Raw genomic sequence first — 21,861 nt, forward strand, 5'->3', positions numbered from 1 at the left:
AGTGCCTTCTTGATGAACTGGGATTTACCCCGAACTCATCCCAGCGGTGTAAATTCCTGGCGTAATGTACTTGCAGTTTACTGCATACCTTGCATATCAGCAGTTACACTGGTGAAGGGTTGCCATTGAGGAAGCCAGAGATCGACATCACAGATGATGTGGCACGACAAAGCCATTATTCAATGTGGAATAAAAGCCAAATATCTGAATGCTCACTGCTTAGATAAAATCGGTCACCACTGAGCCGACCGTCGTTCATCCTTAGTGATGGCCACCAAGTGGCACCGTTTGAAACCCCTATCTCGACCGCATCCGGCGACTAAACACAACCCTCAACCAGGAGAACGACAGCACCTTCGCACAAACCTAATATATTGCCATGGCCTGGCCGACAGTCGCGTTCCCGAACGACTCAACTTTAATTATCCCCTCAACTGTCCATACTTCGGGTCGCGACTCTCATCCGAGCTCCCCATTGGCTCGCGGGCGGTTCCGAGCATCATCGACTTGCCCTGGATACAACCTTGCAATCGCTAACCAGCGTCATCTATCCGTCAACTTCCGGATACCGTTGCTGGTTCGCTGTGCTATGACCCCTGTTACGATTTACTCTGATGTTGTCTCGTCCCTTTCCCTCCGCTGCTGCTCGGTCGCGATGCATGCGCGGCTTCAAGGCACCAGCAGAAGTTGTTGACAGGAGCTCAAGCCAATCAAGGTGATCCCGGAGTGTCTCAATTGACACGATTAATTGGCTTGCGATGCCTCTGCTGTACGTGCGGGCTGTAGTCCCCTTTGAGGCCGGGGCGAATGCCACCGATGTGCTCATCAACGAGGTCCATTTCAATCGAACCGCATTGAATTACTATCACTACACGCTTTTCAGCAATGGGACTCTCTCCAATGGTACGGACTGCTATCTCGCTTTCAATCAATTCCAACCACACATGAACGAGAATGGGACATTCGTGAACGGGACCTCCTGCTATGCACCCATTCGGGATATGGGTCGACATGCGTCGGCCGGCCTGGCTTTTGCCTTCATGTTTGTCTTCGCCATTGTTTTCACCTTGATCAACATGCGCAAGCATAGCCGGCGGTACCTGCCTGCTGATCGCCGGTGGACACTCCTGGGCCGTCGGGCGAAATGGATCTGGATGCTTTTCATTGCCGCCTGCGGCACCATTAGCTGCTTCATGAGCATCGACGTTGATCGGGGGTACATTGTGAGCGTCCCGTTGATTCTGCAAAGTGTGTTCTACACGCTGTTGACGCCGGGGATGATGGCCGCGGTATGGGAGGCGGTGCGGCACTGGTCAGTTATGATAAGTTGCATATCCAGTCTTGTGGAACAGAACTGACACAACTTGCAGGGGCTCCTGGCAAGAGCGACAGATCTACGATCGGGATCCGTACGCATTCCAAGTATCCAGCAGCCGGCAAGGGCAGGAGTTTGTGCTCCCGCTCGTCTTTTACGGATGCGCTTTGGCCAATTTTGTCTTGACCGTTCCGCGCTCCTGGACTGCCATTGAGATGCAACGCAGTCTCGACCAACAGCTCAATGAAGCTAAGCCAGTGGCTACAGATGTACGATGGCGTGCTGCCGGATTTGTCGCAATAGCTGGCGTCTTAGTGATCTGCTACAGCCTGGAGCATAGCATCTACCGCTACCGGGCGCGACCAACCAGTACCTTAGGTCAACTCTTATTCTACCTGAATGCGGCTCCATCGCAATTCCTTATAGCTATTGTGTTGCTTGGCATAAAGATCGGCTACGCTATTGCTTCTGCCTTCGACTGGACGATATCCCCCTTGAGATACGGAGTCGATTCTGGATGGTTCTACGGGCTGGGTTACACACCGGTGCTGCTCTTGCTCATTCTGTTCAACATCTGTGGATTCTGTGAACTGAATGAAGATAAGGCCTTGATCGTGCAGCGAGACGAGTTCGACCATGCAGTTGCCGATGCTGTGGGTGTCGGGCAGAGGAAGCCCAGTTGGTGGAAGAAGAGCCGCACCTTCGTTCGAGAGCTTAGTGAACATCACCGACGCCGGGGCTCGCAGCAAGACGATCGTGATATGAGTCGGTTTGTGGAAATGGGGATCATCAAGCCACGAGAGCGACCGCAGGAGGACGAACCCAAGCCAGAGACATGGGTGACGACGCGGACTGCCAGCCAGGGTAGTGAGTCGACTGCGGTGGCGCATACGGAGAGCAATCCGGAGAGCAGCCCACCGTATGTCGAGTATACATTGCAGCAAGAATTGTCTCGTGATTCTTCTAGTGAGACAGAGGTACATGGGCGCCCGCAGACTGGAAGGGACATATTGGGATAAGAAGAGAACAAGCCTGGAGGAATACGGATGACATTGGAGGAAGTAGATTGTCAGTCAGTTTGAGATGTATTATGAGTTGATGATTATGTAGGCCAGATAAATAATATATATGGAAGCCAATGAATTGAGATTATCCACAGGTGGTGATACCCATGCAGACTATAGATAATTGCACGTGACCCTATAATTGCATGTTTGTTCGGTTTGCCTCACTGCCTCCCATCGTAAAGCTTCAAGTCATCCTCCATCACCCACTTCACTGCAATTGCTCAGACAGACCACAATTCGCGTCTAGATAACCCAAAGACAAAGAAGCGAGCAGGTCTTGCACACCATAATACCCCTCAGTGATTCTACCCACCCGTCCTTCCAACTCACAACATGGAAACCGAAAAGCGCAAATACGCCGCCGGGCCTTCCCTGCCACCCACCAGCGAAGATGACTCCAGCAAACGCCGCAAAGTGATCGGTCCAGCCCCCCCTCCTCCCTCCGCCAGCGCAGACGCCAATACCTCCGACAACAGCTCCTCCGATGACGACTCGGACGATGACTTCGGACCCAGCCTCCCTCCGCCAGAAGGCACCGTCTCTTCTATTCCCGACAGCGGCGCAACACAGCCCGCCCGCTCCGAAACTACTTCAGAAGCACCAAAAGCACCTCAGCGCGATGCCTGGATGCTCGAACCCATCAACGGCTCGAACCGCAACTCCCGCGTCGACCCCACGAAACTCCGCAATCGGAAATTCCAAACCGGGCGGGGAGCCAATACTACGCCCAGCGCGGGCGGGCTGGATGTTTCCTGGACCGAGACGCCAGAGCAGAAGATGAAGCGCTTGCAGGATGAGGTGCTGGGTGTACAGACACGGCCTACTGCTCCTGATGCGGGGGATTCGGCGGGAGGAGCGCGCGGCGCACAGCCCTCGCGGGCCATGCAGGAGAAGATCCATCGGTATAATGAGGAAAAGAGAAAGGAGGAGGCAAAGGCGAGGGATGCGGAGAGGAAGAAGAAGAAGGATGGAGAAGAGGAGGAGGATGATCCTAGTGCTCGCGCGTTTGATAAGGAGAAGGATATGTCGCTATCGTCGAAGATAACGCATGCGCAGAGACGGGAGATGATGAATAAGGCGGCGGACTTTGGGTCGAGATTTACGAGTGGGAAGTTTTTGTGATTGCGCGAAGCTTGTTCGGTATCTATCACGAGGGTATTGAACAACCTGCTTCGCATGGTTGCGGCTCTGTCGTACACAGGTGTCGTACGGTCTATCCGTTTGGTGATCAATTCTGCATAGTGTGATGACCGGCGGCCGGATGCTGCGCAGCTCCTTTATGCCAATGGTCGTTTCGGACAGGCCCATCGCCCTGAACAGCCAACGTTGATCACATTCCTCGTTGGATCTGATAGCATCACCTGCTATGCGATATCAAGGCTCATGGTGCCGCGCAAAGGACCGGTGATGCCATCCCAGGTGGTCGCCGCGGCGCGGTGACATGTTGGAGTACCGGAGAGTGGACTATGGCGATCATGGAATTGTTTTCTAGTGTCCTCATAGGTACAGATAGTAGGCTGATTCGCCGGAGTAAGACGAAACCCGCCAAGATAGGAAGATCAAGATAACTTTAATTGGCGGCTGGGCTGGTTCGGAGGGCGATCCCGCAGATAACATCTGGTATGATCCTGGGGTACATCCACAGGCTTTGTGTCGTATATAGTTTATTTAAAGGCCATGGAGAAGCCTAGATGAACAAGCTCTATTATCAAAATTAGCTATAATTATTATCACTTACGTAGAGGAAATAGTCAACGGAGCCATTGGTCGCATCTCCGCGGGATGATCGGCTGATCTTATCAGACCATCGATGATGCGGGGAATGATTTTGCTCCGCCTTGCTTCGGCTTCGTTCCTTGCTTTCATCATCAACTCTCCCCTCTCCTCTCTATTCTTCCCTCCTCATCCTTTCTCCCTCCTCTACAAGTCCACCACCATGACCATGAACCTCCGCCAAATTAACGCCCACAACCTCTCCACCTTCCGCCACCACTATGTCTCCGAGATCTCCGGCTCCCTCGGTGACCTAGGCACATTCCTCCCCATCGCCATAGCCCTAGCCGTCAACAACACCGTCTCCCTCTCCAGCACGTTAATCTTCTCCGGCCTCTTCAACATCCTCACCGGCGTCTTCTTTGGCATCCCCCTTCCCGTCCAACCCATGAAAGCTATTGCCGCCGTCGCCATCGCCCGCAGCTTCCCCAACGGTTCCATCGCCGCAGCCGGCCTCTTCGTCGCAGCCTTCATCCTCCTCTTCAGCATAACCGGACTCCTCACACGCTTCGCCAACGCCATCCCCATCCCCATCATCAAAGGAATTCAAGTTGGCGCCGGTCTCTCCCTAATAATCGCCTCCTGCAACTCCCTCCTCAGCAACCTCTCCTGGCTCTCCCCCTCCTGGGCCGACAACCGACTCTGGGCCCTCGCCGCATTCTGCTTCCTCCTCTCCACCACCGTCTACCGCACCGTCCCCTACGCCCTCCTCGTCTTCCTCCTCGGTCTCCTCTTCGCCTTAATCCTCGCCGCCCTAGCCTCCGACCTCCCCTCCCTCTCCCTCTGGCACCCCTACACCGTCCTCCCCACCCCCTCAGACTGGTCCACAGGCATCCTCGACGCCGGAATCGGCCAAATCCCCCTAACAACACTCAACTCCATCGTCGCCGTCGTCCACCTCGCCCATGATCTCCTCCCTACACACACCAACTCCTCCCACCTCAACGTCACCTCCATCGCCCTCAGCGTCTCCGCCATGAACCTCCTCGGCTGCTGGTTTGGCGCCATGCCCGTCTGCCATGGCTCCGGCGGCCTCGCGGCCCAATACCGCTTCGGAGCGCGTTCCGGTGCCAGCATCATCTTCCTGGGTGTGTTTAAGCTCGTGATCGGCGTATTCTTTGGTGAGTCGTTGGTCGGGTTGCTGAAAAGGTTTCCGACGTCTTTGCTAGGTGTTATGGTTATTGCGGCGGGGATGGAGTTGCTTAGTGTGGGCGAGAGCTTGAATACCACGGGGGCCAGGGATATAAGGAAGGCGGTTGCGGGTCAGGCTGGGTTGACCGGGGAGGATTTGGGGCCCATGTTGAGTGATTTTGAGAGGAAGAAAAGGTGGATGGTTATGATGGTTACGGTGGGACTGTTGGTTGGGTTTAAGAATGATGCTGTTGGGTTCTTGGGGGGCTTGTTGTGTCATTGGGCTTTTGGCATTCCGGCTGCGGTGGAGTGGGGGGCGAGGAGGTGGAGAGAAGGGAGAGTGAGGTTGGAGTAGATGTAAATGTTATTTCAGAGGGGAGTGTGGTGAGAAGTGTATATATGAGGGTTGGGGTTGGGGTTTGGTTATATGATATGATGTTGATGATGTGTGATGAAGATATGTTACGATATGTGATTGCATTGCGTGCTGTGATTCTGTGTTTGTCTGCATTTGGAAGTGCTACTCCTGCTGTGTATAGCTTTGTCAAAGCAAAGATGCTTTTATTTCTATATCTATATCAGTCTATCTCTCTATCTTTATGTCTATCCAGTCTAATCTATCTATATATACACTGTATATGCAAAAACTGTACAATCTCTTCCCTGGGCCAGGGTTACTGACCCGATAAACTCAACGACTCAACAACAACTTCTCTTTCATGTGCCAATTCCCTTGCTGTCATCCCACAACACACCGGCACACCACCAACAGTCCCATGCCACACTCTACTCCGCCTTCTTCGAAGCCTTCGTCCGGAGCTTCATCAATGCAAACACCAACGCATACCCACTAATTGCAAAGATGACAGTGATTCCCGCGTCCCGCCATCCGTAATAGTAGTGGTTGATATTCAGTGTGGTCAAGAAATCACTTCCACGGCGGTATTCACACACCCTGCAAGCCGAGGTAGCATCCGGGTTGGTCAGATTAACACGCCACCCCTGGCCCGCAATGTAGTCCTTCAAGTATTCAGCGCAGGTGCCATTGGTAGGGTTGAACAGCGCAAATTCGTCCTCGTTACAGGTCACCTTGGCATCCCAAATGTCGAATGTGAGCATGCCAGAGACGACATAATTGAACGGGTTGAGGTAGTAGAGCCAGTATTTCCAGAACACATTTAGTTGCGTGTACGGAACGAAGATACCGCAGAAGAGCACCAAGACACTGATGATCATGGGGTTCACGAGGGCAGCAAAGGTAGGATTGGGCGCGTAGGCTGCGATGAACTGGCCAATGCCCGTGTAAATGAACTCGTAGATGAGCATGATGAAGAAGGTGGCACCTGCCTTGTTGGAATCATGAGGCAGGCGTACGCAGTAGTACCAGCAAAGAAAATACAAAACTGCGCATACACAAAGGTACGGGAACTCGGATACAATCAGACCGATGACGAATGAGATCCATGAATACATCTTTGACTTCTTCTCTCGTGCGTCGTAGATATCGCGTCTCTGGATGAACAATGGTTGGAGCTGATTGATAACACCTGGTGCAACGAAAACAAAGTTGAAAATAGTGAACATCTTCAACTGCAGGGCTGTCACGCTTGGACCGACTCTCCAAAACGAAAAACCATTGAGCAAGGCGGAGATAATATGCAGGGAGAATTTATTGTTAACATAGTTGGTGTTTCGGAAAAGAGCCACATTCATTCTGTGGGTAACGATCTTCGTCTGTTCCCAGAGCGGCATCGAGAACTCACATCCATCGTCGTTTACACTGGAAGGCTTCGAGGCAGCCTCAGATATCAAGTGATCAAGCTCGGTGATCATTTGCTGATGTTCAGGCGACTCAAGCCAAACCTGGTGCCAGTCTTTGTCCTTGACGCTTTCGATGCCTCCGGTGACCACGTCGATCATGAACTCGGCTGGGTTGGCCTCAACGGGGCATTGTGCACCATATTTGCCGAAATAGTGTTTGATTGTCTGCCCATTATCGCCGATATCGCCAAAATACACAGTTTTGCCGCCGCGTGCGAGAAGTAAAAGAGTGTCGAACTGCGCAAATAACTGGGCAGAAGGTTGATGAATAGTCACCAAAACAGCCTGTCCAACATCGGCTAACTTGCGAAGAAATCGCACTGTATTATAAGCAGATTGTCCATCTAACCCAGAGGTAGGCTCATCCAAGAAAATCAAGATACTCGGTTTGGATACAAGCTCCACACCAATAGTCACTCGTTTCCTTTGTTCCACACTAAGACCATTGCCAACTGTGCCGATAAGAGTGTCTGCCAGATCATGAAGCTCAAGCAGGTCAATGATGGTATCAACATACTTGAGTTTCTCTTCTCTAGGGGTTGTCCGGGGTTGGCGCAATAATGCAGAGAATTCTAGAGCTTCCCGAACCGTAGCGAACGGTTCGTGAACATCCAATTGCTCGCAGTATCCAGCCATTCTTTGAAAGGACACAGGTAACGGCCGGCCATCAACCATGATAGACCCAGTAATGGTGCCCTCCGTCTTTCGCTGTGCAAGAACATCAAGCAAGGTTGTCTTGCCCGCTCCTGAAGAGCCCATAAGAGCCCCAAGCATACCTGGCTTGACCCAGCCGTGGATATTATCCAACAAGACCCGGTCGCCGGAAGGTGTTTTGACAGTGTATTTGAGGTTCTTCCAGGTAAAGACGGCAGTATTGCGGGAAAGGTTGCCATCCACCTCCGCAGTCGTGTCGCTAGTGGCAGCTTTAGTTTGCTCCTTTTCCTTAATCTGAGACTCCTCGTCAATGCTTTTCTGGTGCTGCTTCAAGTTTTCACGGGGGATCAACAATGAAGCACTTCCCCCGGCACCGGCTTTCCAATACGTGGTGCAAATAATCGTGAGCACGGCGAAGAAGCCCCACCACGCCCATACGACCCCGAAATTCCTCCAGAGCTGCGAATGCTTGTAATGGAGCGAGGAGAGGTACTGGTCACCGGTCACATAGTCTGCACCAGGCAAAGCACCGCCTACTCCAGTACAAGCTTTGTTGGCAGAGTCAACATCCTCATATCCGGGGCCGGTAGGGACAATATTCTTTCCGACACAAGGGATAACCTGACCGTGAAACTCATTCGACAGCGCTGCTTGGAAGGCATAAGCCATTGGGTTGGTGTAGTAGAGCTCGAGGAACCAATTTTTGACCTTTGGTTTAGGGATCATATAGCCAGCATACATGACGATTCCTTTGATAGCGGTTCCCGAAATCTTCGAAGCGGCTTCGAAGGTACTGAAGGCTGCACCAATGCATCGAAATAGTGCTGTAACACACTAAGTGATGTTAGTAGAGAGCTATTACTGGGCTTGGAATGACTCACTAAGGTCGTGGTGAACAGGATGATCCAAAAGGTGAAAAATGCCGCTGCTGTTGCTTTGAGCCCAACCATCCAATATAATACGACTGAGAAGATCGTGCATTGGAAGAGTAGCACCGGAAAGTCAGCTGTTATTTGCGCCAAGCAGAAGGCAGCCGGATGGTAGAAAGCAAATCCCTTATGCTTGATGAGCACAGGGCGCCCTTTAAAGGACTCGGTAACCTCAGACATAGCGACGATCGTGTTGTACAACAGGGAGAAAAAGACTGCTCCACCTTTGGTGAAGAGCCCGGCAGATGTCTGGGGAGCGTTATAAAAGCAGGATCCGGCAATAAAGGCCATAACCAGAGACAGAATCTGTTTGATCAAGAATGTGGATTTCTCCCCCCACAGAATCTGATACTGGCGCCGCGTACATGCGAGAACTTGGGTCCCAAATCCAGTGGTGAACGGACTCTTCTGTGGTTGGTGCGTGGTCTTTTCGAAGGCAACAGACTCCTTGAATGCCTCCGTCCGCTCCTTGGCAACTGCGCTTGTGGGATAGTCGTATTCTGCTGTCATGTGGCTGTAAATAGCTGACGCCTTATACTCTGCCATGATAGCATCGGCATTCCGCGGAAACCTGTTTTCATACCCAGACCTTATCCTTCGCTCAGTAGGCACGGTCACACCTGTTAGAAAGTCGCCTAGCCAAAGGTAGATGTTAGTCGAGATTCCGCAGTGGGAGATGATTTGAGACGACTAACCAACATTGGCACCATCGGTATAGACAAACCCCAGGTTCTCCATGAAAGGTTTTGCTGCAGCTGCAGGGCCATAGAAGATTTGCTTCCCCTCGTCCAGAACCAAGACCTTATCAAAGAGGTTGTAGATTCCATTCCCTGCTTGATACAGGGTCACAATTGTTGAGAGTCCGAGAACATTAGTCATTGCTCGCAAAGACTTAGCCCACTCCAATGCAGTACTGGCATCGAGACCGCGGGTACTGTTGTCCCAGCAAAAGACAGATCCCCTTGTTGCCAGGCATTCAATGATAGATACTCGCTTTCGTTCTCCTCCTGATACGCCCCGCACAAACTCGTTCCCCACCTTCGTGTCAGCGGTATGTGAGATCCCCATAGATTCCAGGAGGAACTGCTTTGTCTCAGCAGTATATTCGCTCACAGATGCGGTACCATCAGGAAGATGAGATGGAACTTTGAGCCGAGTAGCAAAGTCCATTGTTTGACCAACGGTCAACCGGGGGTAGAATAGCTCTTCTTCCGTATTCATCACAATATGGCTTCGATATTGAGCTGCTTCTTCATGGGACATATTTCCAAAGCTCACGTCGCCCTTGATGGTATGGTAGCCAAGGCGGCGATTGGAGAGTAAATTGAGGAGAGTGGTACACCCTGAACCCGGGCGTCCCAAGACTAGGAGCATTTCCCCTGGCTTGACACAGCCGTGACTTTCCGTCAATATAGATTTCAGGGGTGGTTTCCGGGTGAAGTCACGGATTCGTTGAGGTACATTGAACTGGGAGAATAGGTTCTCATTGACTGCTGCCTCCGCTGCAAGGACATCCACGCCGAGGTTCTTCCAGGTCACACCTAGCTCTCGCTTCTTGAATCCTGCCGCAGCCTCACGTTCCTGGCTCCGGATCACCTGCGGGGTCATGCTCCATTCCGCGTCTTTCCCAGGAGGGGAGGTGGTGTTCGCATGGGGTACTGTCAGGGTTTCTGAACTTGGAGCTTCTCGAACATTTATATGGGGAACATTCAGTGTGTCGAGACTCTTTCGTTCTGGAATTGGTAAGTCGGAAGACTTTTCGTCTTCCGGGAACTCAGGAGGATTCATAACAGCTTTATTAATAGCCGGACAAGATTGATAATACACGAGATATTGCTTTTCTGCAGTTCACGAGAATGGAAGCATCTTATATACATTTACGGAGCCCCTAGGGGTCTCCAAAATGATGAAGAGCCTCTAGTGATACCTCAATTGAATTGGGTGAGCCGAGTACCCGTGAGTGGAGTACTTACAGATGAGAAACATTGTGTGCACCGTGCACCTGCTATCAACTATCCATGAGGTTCCGCATCTGGTTCAATCGTCAGGGCGGATGATCGGCTTCTATCGTCTTCCCAAAACGGCAATATAATGCAATGGCCTCGGTTGTTTGCCCCATAGCTGTTTCACAATAGATGAAATGTCCACGACAAATTCACGATAGCTCGGTGGGTCGGCTTTCTAGAATACCTCGGGAAGATCATGATTGTTCTCACTTTTCTTTTCGATGCCGTAGAGATAACCATTTTCCAAGTAGCAATGTTTGGCTGCAGCAAACGGCGGGTGGCGAGGATGAAGCGTCCTCCGTCAAACAGTTGCGCTGGGGTATGTTAGTCGAATGACCGGATGTCACGCCCAATCAATGTTTCAGCAAACGCGTAGCGCTTGAAACTCTTCAGGCATTGCGTTGAGGGGGCGGCATGCCGATTAGATCTGGCGGCATAGATAACCGACAGTCTCCCTTTTTGAGCGTTGCCGACCTATCCGGATATCCAGACAATCCATATTGCTGGAGGTTGTCCAGACCATCGATAGTCTTGGCTAACCCACAAGAGCCCTGTTTAACGAAGCAATGTCACTATCTGTCTGCATAAGTGATCCTATGCCGCTTATATCCCGCAACGGTATCTGGTTGGCAAGGGGGTCAATCATTGCGCCCATCATCGAATTAGGTATGAATCCGAGCTTCAAGTGGCGCTGCTTACTTACTATCGGAAGAGGACGAATGGCTTGGTTTCAGGAGCGGAAAAGACCGGAATTGAAACCCGCGAAAAATGCAGGACGGTAAAAGGGGTGGATAAATCGATTCGAACGAGGAATATGTCGCTGGCTAAGTTGGGGGTGAAGTGAGAAAAGCAGAAGTTCAGCCTGCTCGACTTGGCGGGTTGGAGCCTCAGGTTCTCCATTCACATTCCTTCGCTCTTTCTTCCACCACAATAACTTACTGTGCCAATTCAAGGCTCATCGTCCTCATATCTTTCTAATAACTCGTCCAGTTTCAGGTAAGGGTCCCTGGTGCATACCCAATTTAGACAATTGATGAGCATTTAGCAATTGACACAGGAGAGTATCTAGCAGATAGAAGACATACAGTATGCAGCACAGCATAGAATCAAAGTGAGCTCGTGAGAGCGCTTCCCACGGGATACGCCAAAATACTCATCTATGGTGTCGACACCAGTATTCCCCAGGATCAGGTGGGCTAAGTGAACTGAATTGGCATTCCGTGTCACTGACTCGTCAGGACGCGTCGAGCGTAAACTAGTATGCACACTCAGCGATCCCCTCCTTATATAAGATAGGCATTGACAGGTGAAAGGATGGAATAAGGACATATCGAAGAGACGAAGACAAGTCTTATTTTGTTATCAGGTACCACTTTAGACTGATTTGACAAGTTTGCCATATCGCCATACATGCGTGATATTCTTCGGATCAGAGACCACTGTTATATTCTCTAGTGGGTTTGCTGTCAGTGCGATGATATCTGCGTCAAATCCCTCCCTCATTTGGCCACTCTTTGGCGCCTGGTCACCGAGTGTTAACGGCCCATTGGCTGTGGCAGCTTCAACTGCAGCCAGCGGTGTCATGCCTGCCGCAACCGCGTACACCAGTTCTCCACCATTGCGTCCATATCCCAATGCGGGATTATCCGAGCTGATGAATTGATCTGTACCAAGAGCAATAGGCACGCCACGTTTGACTGCTAGCTGATACGCCCTCTTATGCGTATCAGCTACCTCGAGCAATTTTTGGTATGAGCCGGGCGTGAAGAGATCACGCATAGCAAGTCCGCTTTCGATAACACTGCGTGTTGCCACCAACATAGCCCCCTTCTCTAGCATCAAGTCGATAGCCTCTTCATCCAGATAGCTGCCGTGCTCAATCGTGCGACAACCCGCACGGAGAGCATTCATGATGCCTGCCTTGCCGTGACAATGAGCGGCCACAACGCGTCTTGCCCGCGCCGCCTCGTCAACAATAGCTTTCAGTTCTTCGAACGAGAATTCTTGATGCTGCGGGTCGTCGATAGCGCTCACTACGCCACCACTGGCGCAGACTTTGATGACGCGTGCCCCGTGCCGCAGCTGCTTTCGTACGGCCTGCAGACACTCAGGCACACCGTCTGCGATTGTCAAAGGCAAGCCATGCGTACATAGGTCACGCAAGCCCTCGAGATTCACACCGTGTACGTCTCCGTGGCCTGCGGTCATACTGATGGCGCTGTGCGCACCGTAGATGGTCGGTCCTGGAATGCGGCCCTCGTCGATGACTTTGGCCAGCTCGCAACCGTATCCTCCAACTTCGCGGACTGAGGTGAATCCCGCCATAATGGTTGCATATAAGTCAGGCACACTTCGTGCCCCTGCCAATGCTTGTGGCGTATTCACAATAGAATCCATGCTCGCCGCCGTTGCGCCTAAGAAATGAATGTGGCAATCCCACATGCCTGGCATGGCAACGGGGACATTTGTGGTAACAGCATCCTGATACTCGACTGGTACTTCATGCTGCGGGCCAGAATAGAGGATTGTTTTGGATTTCCAGACCACAGCTCCGCGAGGAATTGGTGCTCCCCTTCCTGGAATTAGAATACCCGCGTTGATGCGGTAGAGAGTGCTGTCTGTCAGAGGTCGATGCATAATTAAAGGGGTGGGTATGGGTTCAACGCAGTTCTGATCACAGTTCTGACACTGACAAGGATGTGATCCTAGTCCAGCTAGGAAAGCAGCATATATTAATTGAATGCAGGATGCCGAGGCTATGTGCTCATTTGACGTCGTGTGTCCACTTGAAGATGGCTGATTTGTCGATAGCGACCACATAAGACGCGAAGCCAGGCACTCGTGTGATGGCCGACAGTCTGGCGAGGCCCGTTTGGGGTTGCAATCTACCAGATCAGTAGGTCGAAGCGAGGATTTTCCGTGCCTATTCTGGCTTAGTTGGGCATACAAGCTATGACCGTAATAAACCGGCGTGAGCCTAAGCATGCAGCTAGTCGGAATGGCAACACATCAGCGGGCCCAAGCCTCGGCAGCGGCGTCACGCCAGTAGCCCTAACGGCGCAGCGCCAGATGGTACCGTCAATTAATCCCGGGTCGAGACCGTACTGCATATGATAGTATATTGTCCTGAACGGAGGTTAAAGAGCTTTCCTGTCCTTCCTTTGCTACTCGCATCGTCCTAGCAAGGATTCTGTCTTTTCAGAACAACCATCCGACATGTCCACCTCGGACAGTACCAACTCCTCTCCTCCAACGGAGGACGAGAAGAGCTTTGCTAAGGACCCCAGTGAGACTATCCAACATCTTCCAGAGAGGGATGAGAAGGCCATCATTCGCCGCATTGATCTTTGCCTTCTTCCATTGATGTTTTCTTCATACTTGCTGCAATATCTCGACAAGACCACCTTGTCGTATGCATCGATCCTGGGCCTTCTGAGTGGCACGGTATGCTCCGATCCCGTGTGCTCCTCAGCTTCAGCTTCACCTAACATTATATCAGCACATGACCACAGCTCTTTACTCATGGACCTCGAGTGCCTTTTATTTCGGTATCCTAGTCGCATCCTACCCTGTATCCCTGGGTTTTGTAAAATTTCCGCTCGGCAAATACCTTTCTACTATGATGTACGCTAGTACCCTTCCAACCCATATAACAATATACTAACGCGGGCCAGGATTCTATGGGCTATCGTCTTGACATGCCACGCAGCAGCTTCCAACTTTGCAGGGATGACCGTCCTACGTGTACTTTTGGGAGTCTTTGAAAGCGCCATAAGCCCCGGGTTCACCTTGGTCGTGAGTATGTGGTATACGCCATCAGAGCACGCTCTGCGCAGCTGTATCTGGTTCGCAGGCAACGGCGTTGCTGCAATCTTCGGAGGAGTTCTCGCCTACGCCATCGGTCACATTGAAGACAGATTGGGGCCGTGGCAATGGCTCTTCATCATTTTCGGACTGATCACCCTGGGATGGTCGATATCCCTGTTCTTCGTCCTGCCCGACTCCCCACGTAACGCCAAGTTCCTTCAACTGAATCAGCGCGAGCCCGCCTACCTTCGCGCGCAAGCATGTCAGAAGAACTAACAGAGCCGCGAATGGAAGAAAGATCAATTTATTGAAGCATGGCTTGACCCGAAGACATGGTTCTTGTTCGTCTACAATTTCATGGTCTCCCTGCCAAATGGAGGCATAACAAACGTGAGTTCTCTCAAGCCATCTGAACCATATGAACGAAAGAAACATGCACTAAACAAGTAGGCAGTTCTCTAGCCTGTTTATCGAGTCTTTCGGCTTTGATACCTTCAACACTCTTTTGTACAGCATCCCCATGGCTGCTGTGGCTCTCGTCTTTCTGCTTGTTAGTGCGTTCACGTGCAATTGCTTCCGTGGTCTCCGCTGCTACTGGATGATTATCACTCTTCTGGTCAGCCTCATTGGTATTCTTCTCATGCGGCAGCTCCCTACCGAGAAGAAATGGGGTCGGTTGGTAGGGTCTGGCTCGTCAGTGTCTTTGGTGCCGGATGGCCTCTTAGTCTTAGTCTGGTCTCAAGCAACTTTGCCGGATTCACCAAGAAAAGTATCGTGACAGCTATACTTTTCATTGGGTACTGCGTGGGAAATATTGCCGGCCCGCAGTTATTCAAGACCAACGAAGCGCCAAAGTACTTGGTAAGAGTCCTCTCTTCTATTTCACTCAGTCTTCCTTTGTCTGCTGTTGTTGAGATACTGACGGTACGTGTAGACTGCGTTCGCCGCTATTCTGGCCTGCTTCTGCATTGCTGTCGCGGATGTCATTGCTCTGCGAGTATACACGATGTGGGAGAATGAGCGAAGGAATCGCAAGCAGGGCCGGACCATTGAGCCCGAGTCACCAGAGATGGAGGATGCTGTCCAGGCGTATTCGGGCCACAACGATTCAGGCGATATTACAGATTGGCAGAACGAAAATTATCGGTACTGTTTGTAGGATAGGATAGAAGCAGGTGCAAGAGGATAAGTGTGCAGTAGGGTTGAAAAAGTGAAAAAAATCTTGATACTGCTTAATTCTGGAAACGATGCCTGGGGTATACAGCTGGAAATCATGTGCACGTGAATAAGGTGACGAAGAATCCTCAGGCGAAGCTCGTCTGCCACCCCAGGAATTCCATCACCAACTCCCACTCAAACCGACCGGTTCGTGTTCTCTCCCCTGCCACATAAAGCTCACGTCGCTGCCACAGTAATTCAACAACCGTCTGTGCCCGTACCGTATTCTCATACGGGGCTTTTGCCTGAGCTGCCTGGAATTGTGCCAAGGCCCGTGCTTTCTCAGATTCGGTCGTACTGCAGCACGAGGCAATGAAGAGTGGCCATAAAGGCCAGGAGATTGGGAGGTGATCCAGCGATGAGACTATTGATTCTACCAGAGATAGGATATAGTCGACATGGCGCTGCTTCCGCGTTGCATCCAACCCCAGACTGTGTTCACTGGTGTAGCCGAGGAAAGCTGGCGTGGACGCTTCTGAGAGAAGCAGGCACGCAGCAAGACGATAGGATTCGCCAGTGTACTCAAGAAGACGACGCCTATGGACAACCTCGGCGGAATCCTGACATCGTCGCAGTGATGCAGGGAGCAAATGTGTTGTGTCCTGGAGATTCCTTTGTAAAGTGATAATTTTGGCCTCGATGGCGCTTCGTCTCTCTTCAACTTCGAACCCTTCTCCATACATGACCTGCAAATCATCCTTGAGGCTCAATATATCATTAATAAGCAGGAGCATGCGGTTACTCATGCCATTCCACACGTCAATTTCGCGAAGCGTATCCGGTTTCATGGCCTTGGACAGTGACTCTGAAGAAGTCCAGCAGGTCTCTTCTTCTACGGGTGACGAGGGATCGTTCCGCACTTCTACAGCAGGTAGTACCTTGTCAATTTGGAAAAGGGACTTTGCCAGCACTAGATGCGCTGAGAAGTAACTCATGAATAGTTGCGGCACATATGTTTTTGTGTGGCGACGAACCCTCTGCTTGATGACCATCTGGAAACATGTCAGGTGGCGAACCCAAGAGGCGTCACAGCTTTGGGATATCTGCGGCGAGTCAATACTGACACTCATGAGAATACCAGGACCGAGGAGATTACATACAGCCGAAGAGCAGAGGAATATAGTCGGCAGCAGCACGTCTTCAAACTCAAAACAACTTTTCGCTAACGCTTGACGCAAGCCTTTGAGTACCCTTTGCCGGACCTGAATTTCAAATAGTTCAAAGCGACTATCGATTGATCTCAGGTACTGCGCGCTAGTCATGAGTACAGAATAATATGCCAATTCAGACCGAAATACCATGCGCATTACTGTATTGCGAAGAGGATTGGTTTCCTCGTTGTCGATAGTAACGGCAGCAGGGCACATCATCATCGACTCGTAAAACGACAAGCACACATCATCAACGTCCGGTACACCGAGGGTCCAGGGCAAGGTTCGGAAATTGGTACTTGATGACTGGACCTTGCTTTCTTTCCAGTGATGATACTGACTCTGATATGTGTCTCGGGTCAAAAAAGAAACGCTTTTTGACGTCGCGGCCCGCAGTGGGCTGTGCGAAGAGGGTGGAGTGAGGATCAAAGCGGATTCCCCGTCGCTACCAAGTTGATCTTTGCGTTCGATCCGCTTCGAAGACGGAAGTTGATCGTCCTCTTCAGATTCTTTGCATCGAAGCGAACCCCTTCTGGCTACGATCCCGGTTCGTCCATGGCATTTCCCCGCGGCCCGCATATCATCCTCCCATTGAAGGCGAACCCCGTAGGTGCATTGATTCTTCGACCGTTGGCAGCGCATACATACTGGATGAGCTTCTGTACGCACCGGAGAATGAGCTTCGTTGTCGATTAAATTTTGCCGTGTAGAACACCGGATCGAGTCATTAGGAGCACGAGGCTCCTATCAACCTAGGAATGGGACAGGCAATGGACAACACGCACCGTCGCATTTGACCCGTCTCCGACGACACGTAAGACAACCGCTGCGGGACCGGATTCTGGGCTGGGATGTCATCGGAGGCGACGAATCTGAGTCGGGGGAAGTTGGAGGGCCAGGGTTCAACGACCACGAGATGAACATGTCGACAGTCAATCATATCTTTACTATGACACTCAGCGCCAGATCCAGTTATTTCCCTTGTGAGAAGGATAAGATGGGGAATAGACCTTTGGGGGACTCCGAGCGGGCTAAACAGGCTTACGGAGGGGGCAGGCTATTGCGGACGGCCGGACACACGGCCATCTCCTACCTCGGGGTGGCCACGGGCGAGCTGAAAGCCTAACATGCGGTTAATATCGAGGGCTGGATGGGATTGGCGAGTGGATGAAGCTCCATTACGGCGGTTAATAGCGGCCATCGGGCAAAAACGATTTTTGGTGTTGAAGTACGCTCACCGCTGACCTCACCGCTATATGATGCTTATCATTACTCTACGTACAGTGCTTTATTTGTTCATCATGGTGTTAATCATGGTATGTCCAGCTATTGATCTTGAGCTGTACAAGGCTGAGATTATTAGTCTATTCCATGAGGACTATTCTACAGCTCATATTACCTCTATTATTGAGGCATGACACCACGTACGAGTCCGCGAGCGTACAATCAAGACCAGGTTGAGTGGTTGGGGTGTTAGCAAGTATGATTATACGGCTACCACTGATTCTTCTCTACACAGCCGGATCAAGGAGTTGTTCTTTGAGAGATGTCTCTCTGATATAGAGATTCTATATACTCTACAGGCTGAAGGACACACTGTCTTTTTATAAATACTTTAATAAATCTATACAGAGTAAGGCCTCGTCCGATGAATAGATAATTCTAGTAAGTGTTAGCTCCAGGATGATATAGCTATGAAGCACCTGCTTGAGATATATAATGAAGAGATTATTAAAGACTATAAATAAGAGCTTTTATTTATTTATATATATAGTAAATATCTTATTATTCTAAGGTCTATACAGAGAGCAGTTATATATTAATATTTTACTAACTGAGATCTTTCTTCAGATATTAGTTATATGATATCTACTATATAATTATACCTGAGGCTATACAATAACAGCAGAATAATATGTAATAAAATTATAGCTTATATACTATTTCTGGACCAGATTATATCTGGTCTATAAATAATTATATAAAGTTAAATCTGTATAGTATCTAAATTTATATAGCTATTGATATATACTCTTATTATATTATCTAAATTTATATTAGCATTAATACTCATATATCAGTCAATATTATACAGTAATATCTTAATACTGTATATAAATAGAAGATTATCTGTTATAAAATCTATTCAGACTATAGATTAAAGATATTTTTACTTACTAAAATTTACTACTATTTTTAAAAAGTATATAAGCCAGAGATTAAGACAACACAGTATTATATCTTTAAATCCAGTACTATAAATTAGAGAATTAAGACTTAGTAGATATAATTAAGTAAATTATTATTTTTTTAATATTATATATATACAGACAGACCAATCCTTGAATATCTCTGTATTAATTAATATAGAACTACTTTAAAACCTTAATTAAAGTAGAAGACTTCTTTAAAAATATAATATTAAATTAAATTATTTTATATATAGTCTATATATCTATTCTTCAGACGCAGGTCTTATTATATATATATATCTAGAACTAATACAGCATCCGGAAGTAATAAAAAAGACTATATATTATCTCTAATTAGCTGTATATAAATTATTATTATCTAGAATATATAACTAATTATAATCTTTTTATATATAAAAAGTCTCTCCAGCAGCTAAGAAACACTGTATAAAACTGGAATATAACTGAGTATCTATCTATAGAAACTTTAAAATAATATTAAAAAATCCTATTAAGATTAAGCTTTAACCCTGAAAAGCTATTATTAATATATCTAGATAAAGCAGAAGCTTTTTTTTATATAATCTATCTTAGCTTACAGAAATAGATAATAATATATATAAAATCAGATACTAGATCTGATCTAATACTATCCAAGATATTAATTAGAATATTTAATTAAATCAAGTAACAGGGATCAGAGTAACTATCTATAATAACTATATATTTTTTATTTGCTATTCTTTCTACTTCACTGCTTATTTAAAATCTTAAGATCCTGCTTTTCTCTATACAGAATAAAAAATTAATATCTTTTATATAAGGCATTGCTTGTACAAGGCATCTTTTATATAAAATAGCTCTTTCCTGGACTAACTACTACTCTTTTACTAGCTAATTTTATTTTACTTATATTCAGTAATATTTGACCTGCCAGATAGTTAATTCTTTATCTTAATAAATTATTTATATTAATCTTACTATATTATCTGAGCCATAATCTATATAATCTAGTTTATATATATAAATTATCTTATCTAGTATTAGTCCTTGTACAATAATATTTAGAGAAAAAAATATTTACTAGAATATCTTCTTATATAAGAAGACTTCTAAAGAATTAATTAATATAAAGATTATTATTTATTTCTATCTATATAATATACAGGAAGGGGAATCTGAAGATAATATTCTAATTATTATATATATTTTACTAGGTTTAACTTTCTATTCTTAATATTTATATAATACTAATTTTATTATTTTATAAAATAGATACAGACTTATATTAATAATTATATACTTCATGGCCTTAATAATTTTCTTAGAGATAAGCTGCTTTTCTCAATATCTAGCAGTATATATATATATTAAATTAAAGATTACTTCTGTTTATTAACAGAAATTATATAGAAATAACTAATCTTTCTGTTTCCAAAAGCTAGAGATAATATAAAGATCTTGAACTTCTTAAAAAAATAATTTATAAATATCCATAGATTATACCAAGTCTATATAATTATCTAGTATTATATACTATCTTTTTCTATTATAAATAAGGCAGAGGAGACTAAGATTAAGAAGAAGAAAAAGAAAATTAAAATAGAAATTATTAAAAAAAAGAAATTAATTATATAAGAAAAATTAACTATATAAGAAGATCAGGATGATCTTGATATTCTAAATATTAAAATAAAAATTTTAAATACTTTACTAAAATATTAATTATTCTAGTCTTCCTCTCTACCTTATTATACAAGAAAAAGATATATAATCAGGAAGAATAATAAAAATCAGACAGTTAAATATAGATTATCAGATCTCTAATTATATACTATTTTATTAAATAATAAAATTATAAATTTATATAGCAAAGTAGAACAGGCAGAGTAAGATTCACAATAATAAAATCTCTATATATATAAAATAAAAAATAAATAATTAAAACAATAAATACAGTATTAGTTTAAATTTATTAAGTAATTTTTATCTTTTTTTTCTATCTTCTATTAATATATCTACTACTACTACTACTATTACTATTATTATTAATTACTATTATTACTAATTATTACTATTAACTACTACTACTACTACCAATATATTATACATGCTAGATAATCAAAAACAGATTACTAAGCTTAATTTTTTATTTATCTATCTTATCTATATTATACAGGATAAAACTAACTTAAAAATATATCTATATAATAATAATAATAATAATAATAATTACTATATTAATACTTTTTCTTTTCTTTTTAATCTGTTTACTAGCTATTATCTGCTTCTTCCTGCCCCCCATAACCTGTAATTATATTAAAACTTATTATATAAGAAACTTCCAGTCAGTACTAATCCTACAATCCCTGCAAGAAATCTAGATTAACTATACTTATTTATATATACTAATATAAAACTACAAGTGTTGGCTGGAAATCAGGAATCCTTACTAACTAAAGTAATCATCTCTTGACTACCCAACTCAGCTGAGAATCCCATACAAATTCTATGTGAATCCCAGCTAAGATGGATAAGATAAAGATGAATCATTTTTCACATGAAGTCTCGTATTATTGATATCATTCTGATTATTCGAAGTCTCGTATTATTGATATCATTCTGATTATTCGATTATTTGATTCTTTATTCACTGTTCCTTACCCCACTTGCTTACCCCGCTTTCTTTGTCTAATGATCAAACTGATGATTCATGATTCTGATCTAGAATCATTCACTGAAAATGATAAATAAGGTCTTTCATCCCCCAGCTCAAGCAAGCAAGCAAGCTGAATTC

The 21,861-nt window shown here is 46.8% G+C and overlaps 7 protein-coding genes across 7 annotated transcripts; 4 read left to right on the top strand and 3 right to left on the bottom strand.

The window, feature by feature from the left end:
- Positions 1–758: 758 nt before the first annotated feature.
- On the top strand, positions 759–4,039 carry BO87DRAFT_403620 (uncharacterized protein; the record flags this gene model as incomplete). Its single annotated transcript, XM_025625788.1, has 6 exons — positions 759–1,312; positions 1,371–2,292; positions 2,630–2,656; positions 2,731–3,487; positions 3,584–3,588; positions 3,625–4,039. 6 exons carry the CDS (start codon positions 759–761, stop codon positions 3,820–3,822), a joined length of 2,463 nt encoding a protein of 820 aa, XP_025484330.1. The 3' UTR covers positions 3,823–4,039.
- Positions 4,040–4,263: 224 nt separating this feature from the next.
- Positions 4,264–5,870, top strand: BO87DRAFT_372915 (putative sulfate/molybdate transporter). Its single transcript, XM_025622406.1, has one exon. The coding sequence runs from the start codon at positions 4,319–4,321 to the stop codon at positions 5,639–5,641; it is 1,323 nt and encodes a 440-aa protein (XP_025484331.1). The 5' UTR covers positions 4,264–4,318; the 3' UTR covers positions 5,642–5,870.
- A 65-nt stretch (positions 5,871–5,935) lies between these two features.
- Positions 5,936–10,478, bottom strand: BO87DRAFT_412638 (ATP-binding cassette transporter; the record flags this gene model as incomplete). The annotated part of the gene is made up of 3 exons (XM_025626511.1): positions 5,936–8,595; positions 8,643–9,310; positions 9,386–10,478. 3 exons carry the CDS (start codon positions 10,476–10,478, stop codon positions 6,073–6,075), a joined length of 4,284 nt encoding a protein of 1,427 aa, XP_025484332.1. The 3' UTR covers positions 5,936–6,072.
- Positions 10,479–11,812: 1,334 nt separating this feature from the next.
- On the bottom strand, positions 11,813–13,542 carry BO87DRAFT_372918 (metal-dependent hydrolase family protein). The gene has a single exon (XM_025622407.1). The coding sequence runs from the start codon at positions 13,331–13,333 to the stop codon at positions 12,071–12,073; it is 1,263 nt and encodes a 420-aa protein (XP_025484333.1). The 5' UTR covers positions 13,334–13,542; the 3' UTR covers positions 11,813–12,070.
- A 370-nt stretch (positions 13,543–13,912) lies between these two features.
- Positions 13,913–15,662, top strand: BO87DRAFT_455553 (vitamin H transporter; the record flags this gene model as incomplete). The annotated part of the gene is made up of 7 exons (XM_025628660.1): positions 13,913–14,140; positions 14,196–14,320; positions 14,371–14,765; positions 14,817–14,893; positions 14,958–15,178; positions 15,229–15,364; positions 15,438–15,662. 7 exons carry the CDS (start codon positions 13,913–13,915, stop codon positions 15,660–15,662), a joined length of 1,407 nt encoding a protein of 468 aa, XP_025484334.1.
- BO87DRAFT_403626 (uncharacterized protein) lies at positions 15,582–17,552 on the bottom strand. The gene is made up of 2 exons (XM_025625789.1): positions 16,822–17,552; positions 15,582–16,764 (listed from the first exon to the last, which is right to left on the bottom strand). The coding sequence occupies exons 1-2, from the start codon at positions 17,512–17,514 to the stop codon at positions 15,808–15,810; spliced, it is 1,650 nt and encodes a 549-aa protein (XP_025484335.1). The 5' UTR covers positions 17,515–17,552; the 3' UTR covers positions 15,582–15,807.
- A 499-nt stretch (positions 17,553–18,051) lies between these two features.
- Positions 18,052–18,473, top strand: BO87DRAFT_443350 (uncharacterized protein). The gene has a single exon (XM_025628091.1). It carries the CDS (start codon positions 18,129–18,131, stop codon positions 18,288–18,290), a length of 162 nt encoding a protein of 53 aa, XP_025484336.1. The 5' UTR covers positions 18,052–18,128; the 3' UTR covers positions 18,291–18,473.
- Positions 18,474–21,861: the final 3,388 nt, after the last annotated feature.

This window comes from Aspergillus neoniger (genome assembly GCF_003184625.1).
Source record: "Aspergillus neoniger CBS 115656 unplaced genomic scaffold BO87scaffold_3, whole genome shotgun sequence".
NCBI classification, from domain to species: domain Eukaryota; kingdom Fungi; phylum Ascomycota; class Eurotiomycetes; order Eurotiales; family Aspergillaceae; genus Aspergillus; species Aspergillus neoniger.

Coding starts and splice junctions, on each gene's coding strand:
- BO87DRAFT_372915 (XM_025622406.1), top strand. CDS start 4,319: ATGACCATGAACCTCCGCCAAATTAACGCCCACAACCTCTCCACCTTC.
- BO87DRAFT_372918 (XM_025622407.1), bottom strand. CDS start 13,333: ATGCATCGACCTCTGACAGACAGCACTCTCTACCGCATCAACGCGGGT.
- BO87DRAFT_403626 (XM_025625789.1), bottom strand. CDS start 17,514: ATGCGCTGCCAACGGTCGAAGAATCAATGCACCTACGGGGTTCGCCTT. Junction 16,765..16,821: donor TATTCCTCTGCTCTTCGGCT/GTATGTAATCTC, acceptor GACTCGCCGCAG/ATATCCCAAAGCTGTGACGC.
- BO87DRAFT_443350 (XM_025628091.1), top strand. CDS start 18,129: ATGATGCTTATCATTACTCTACGTACAGTGCTTTATTTGTTCATCATG.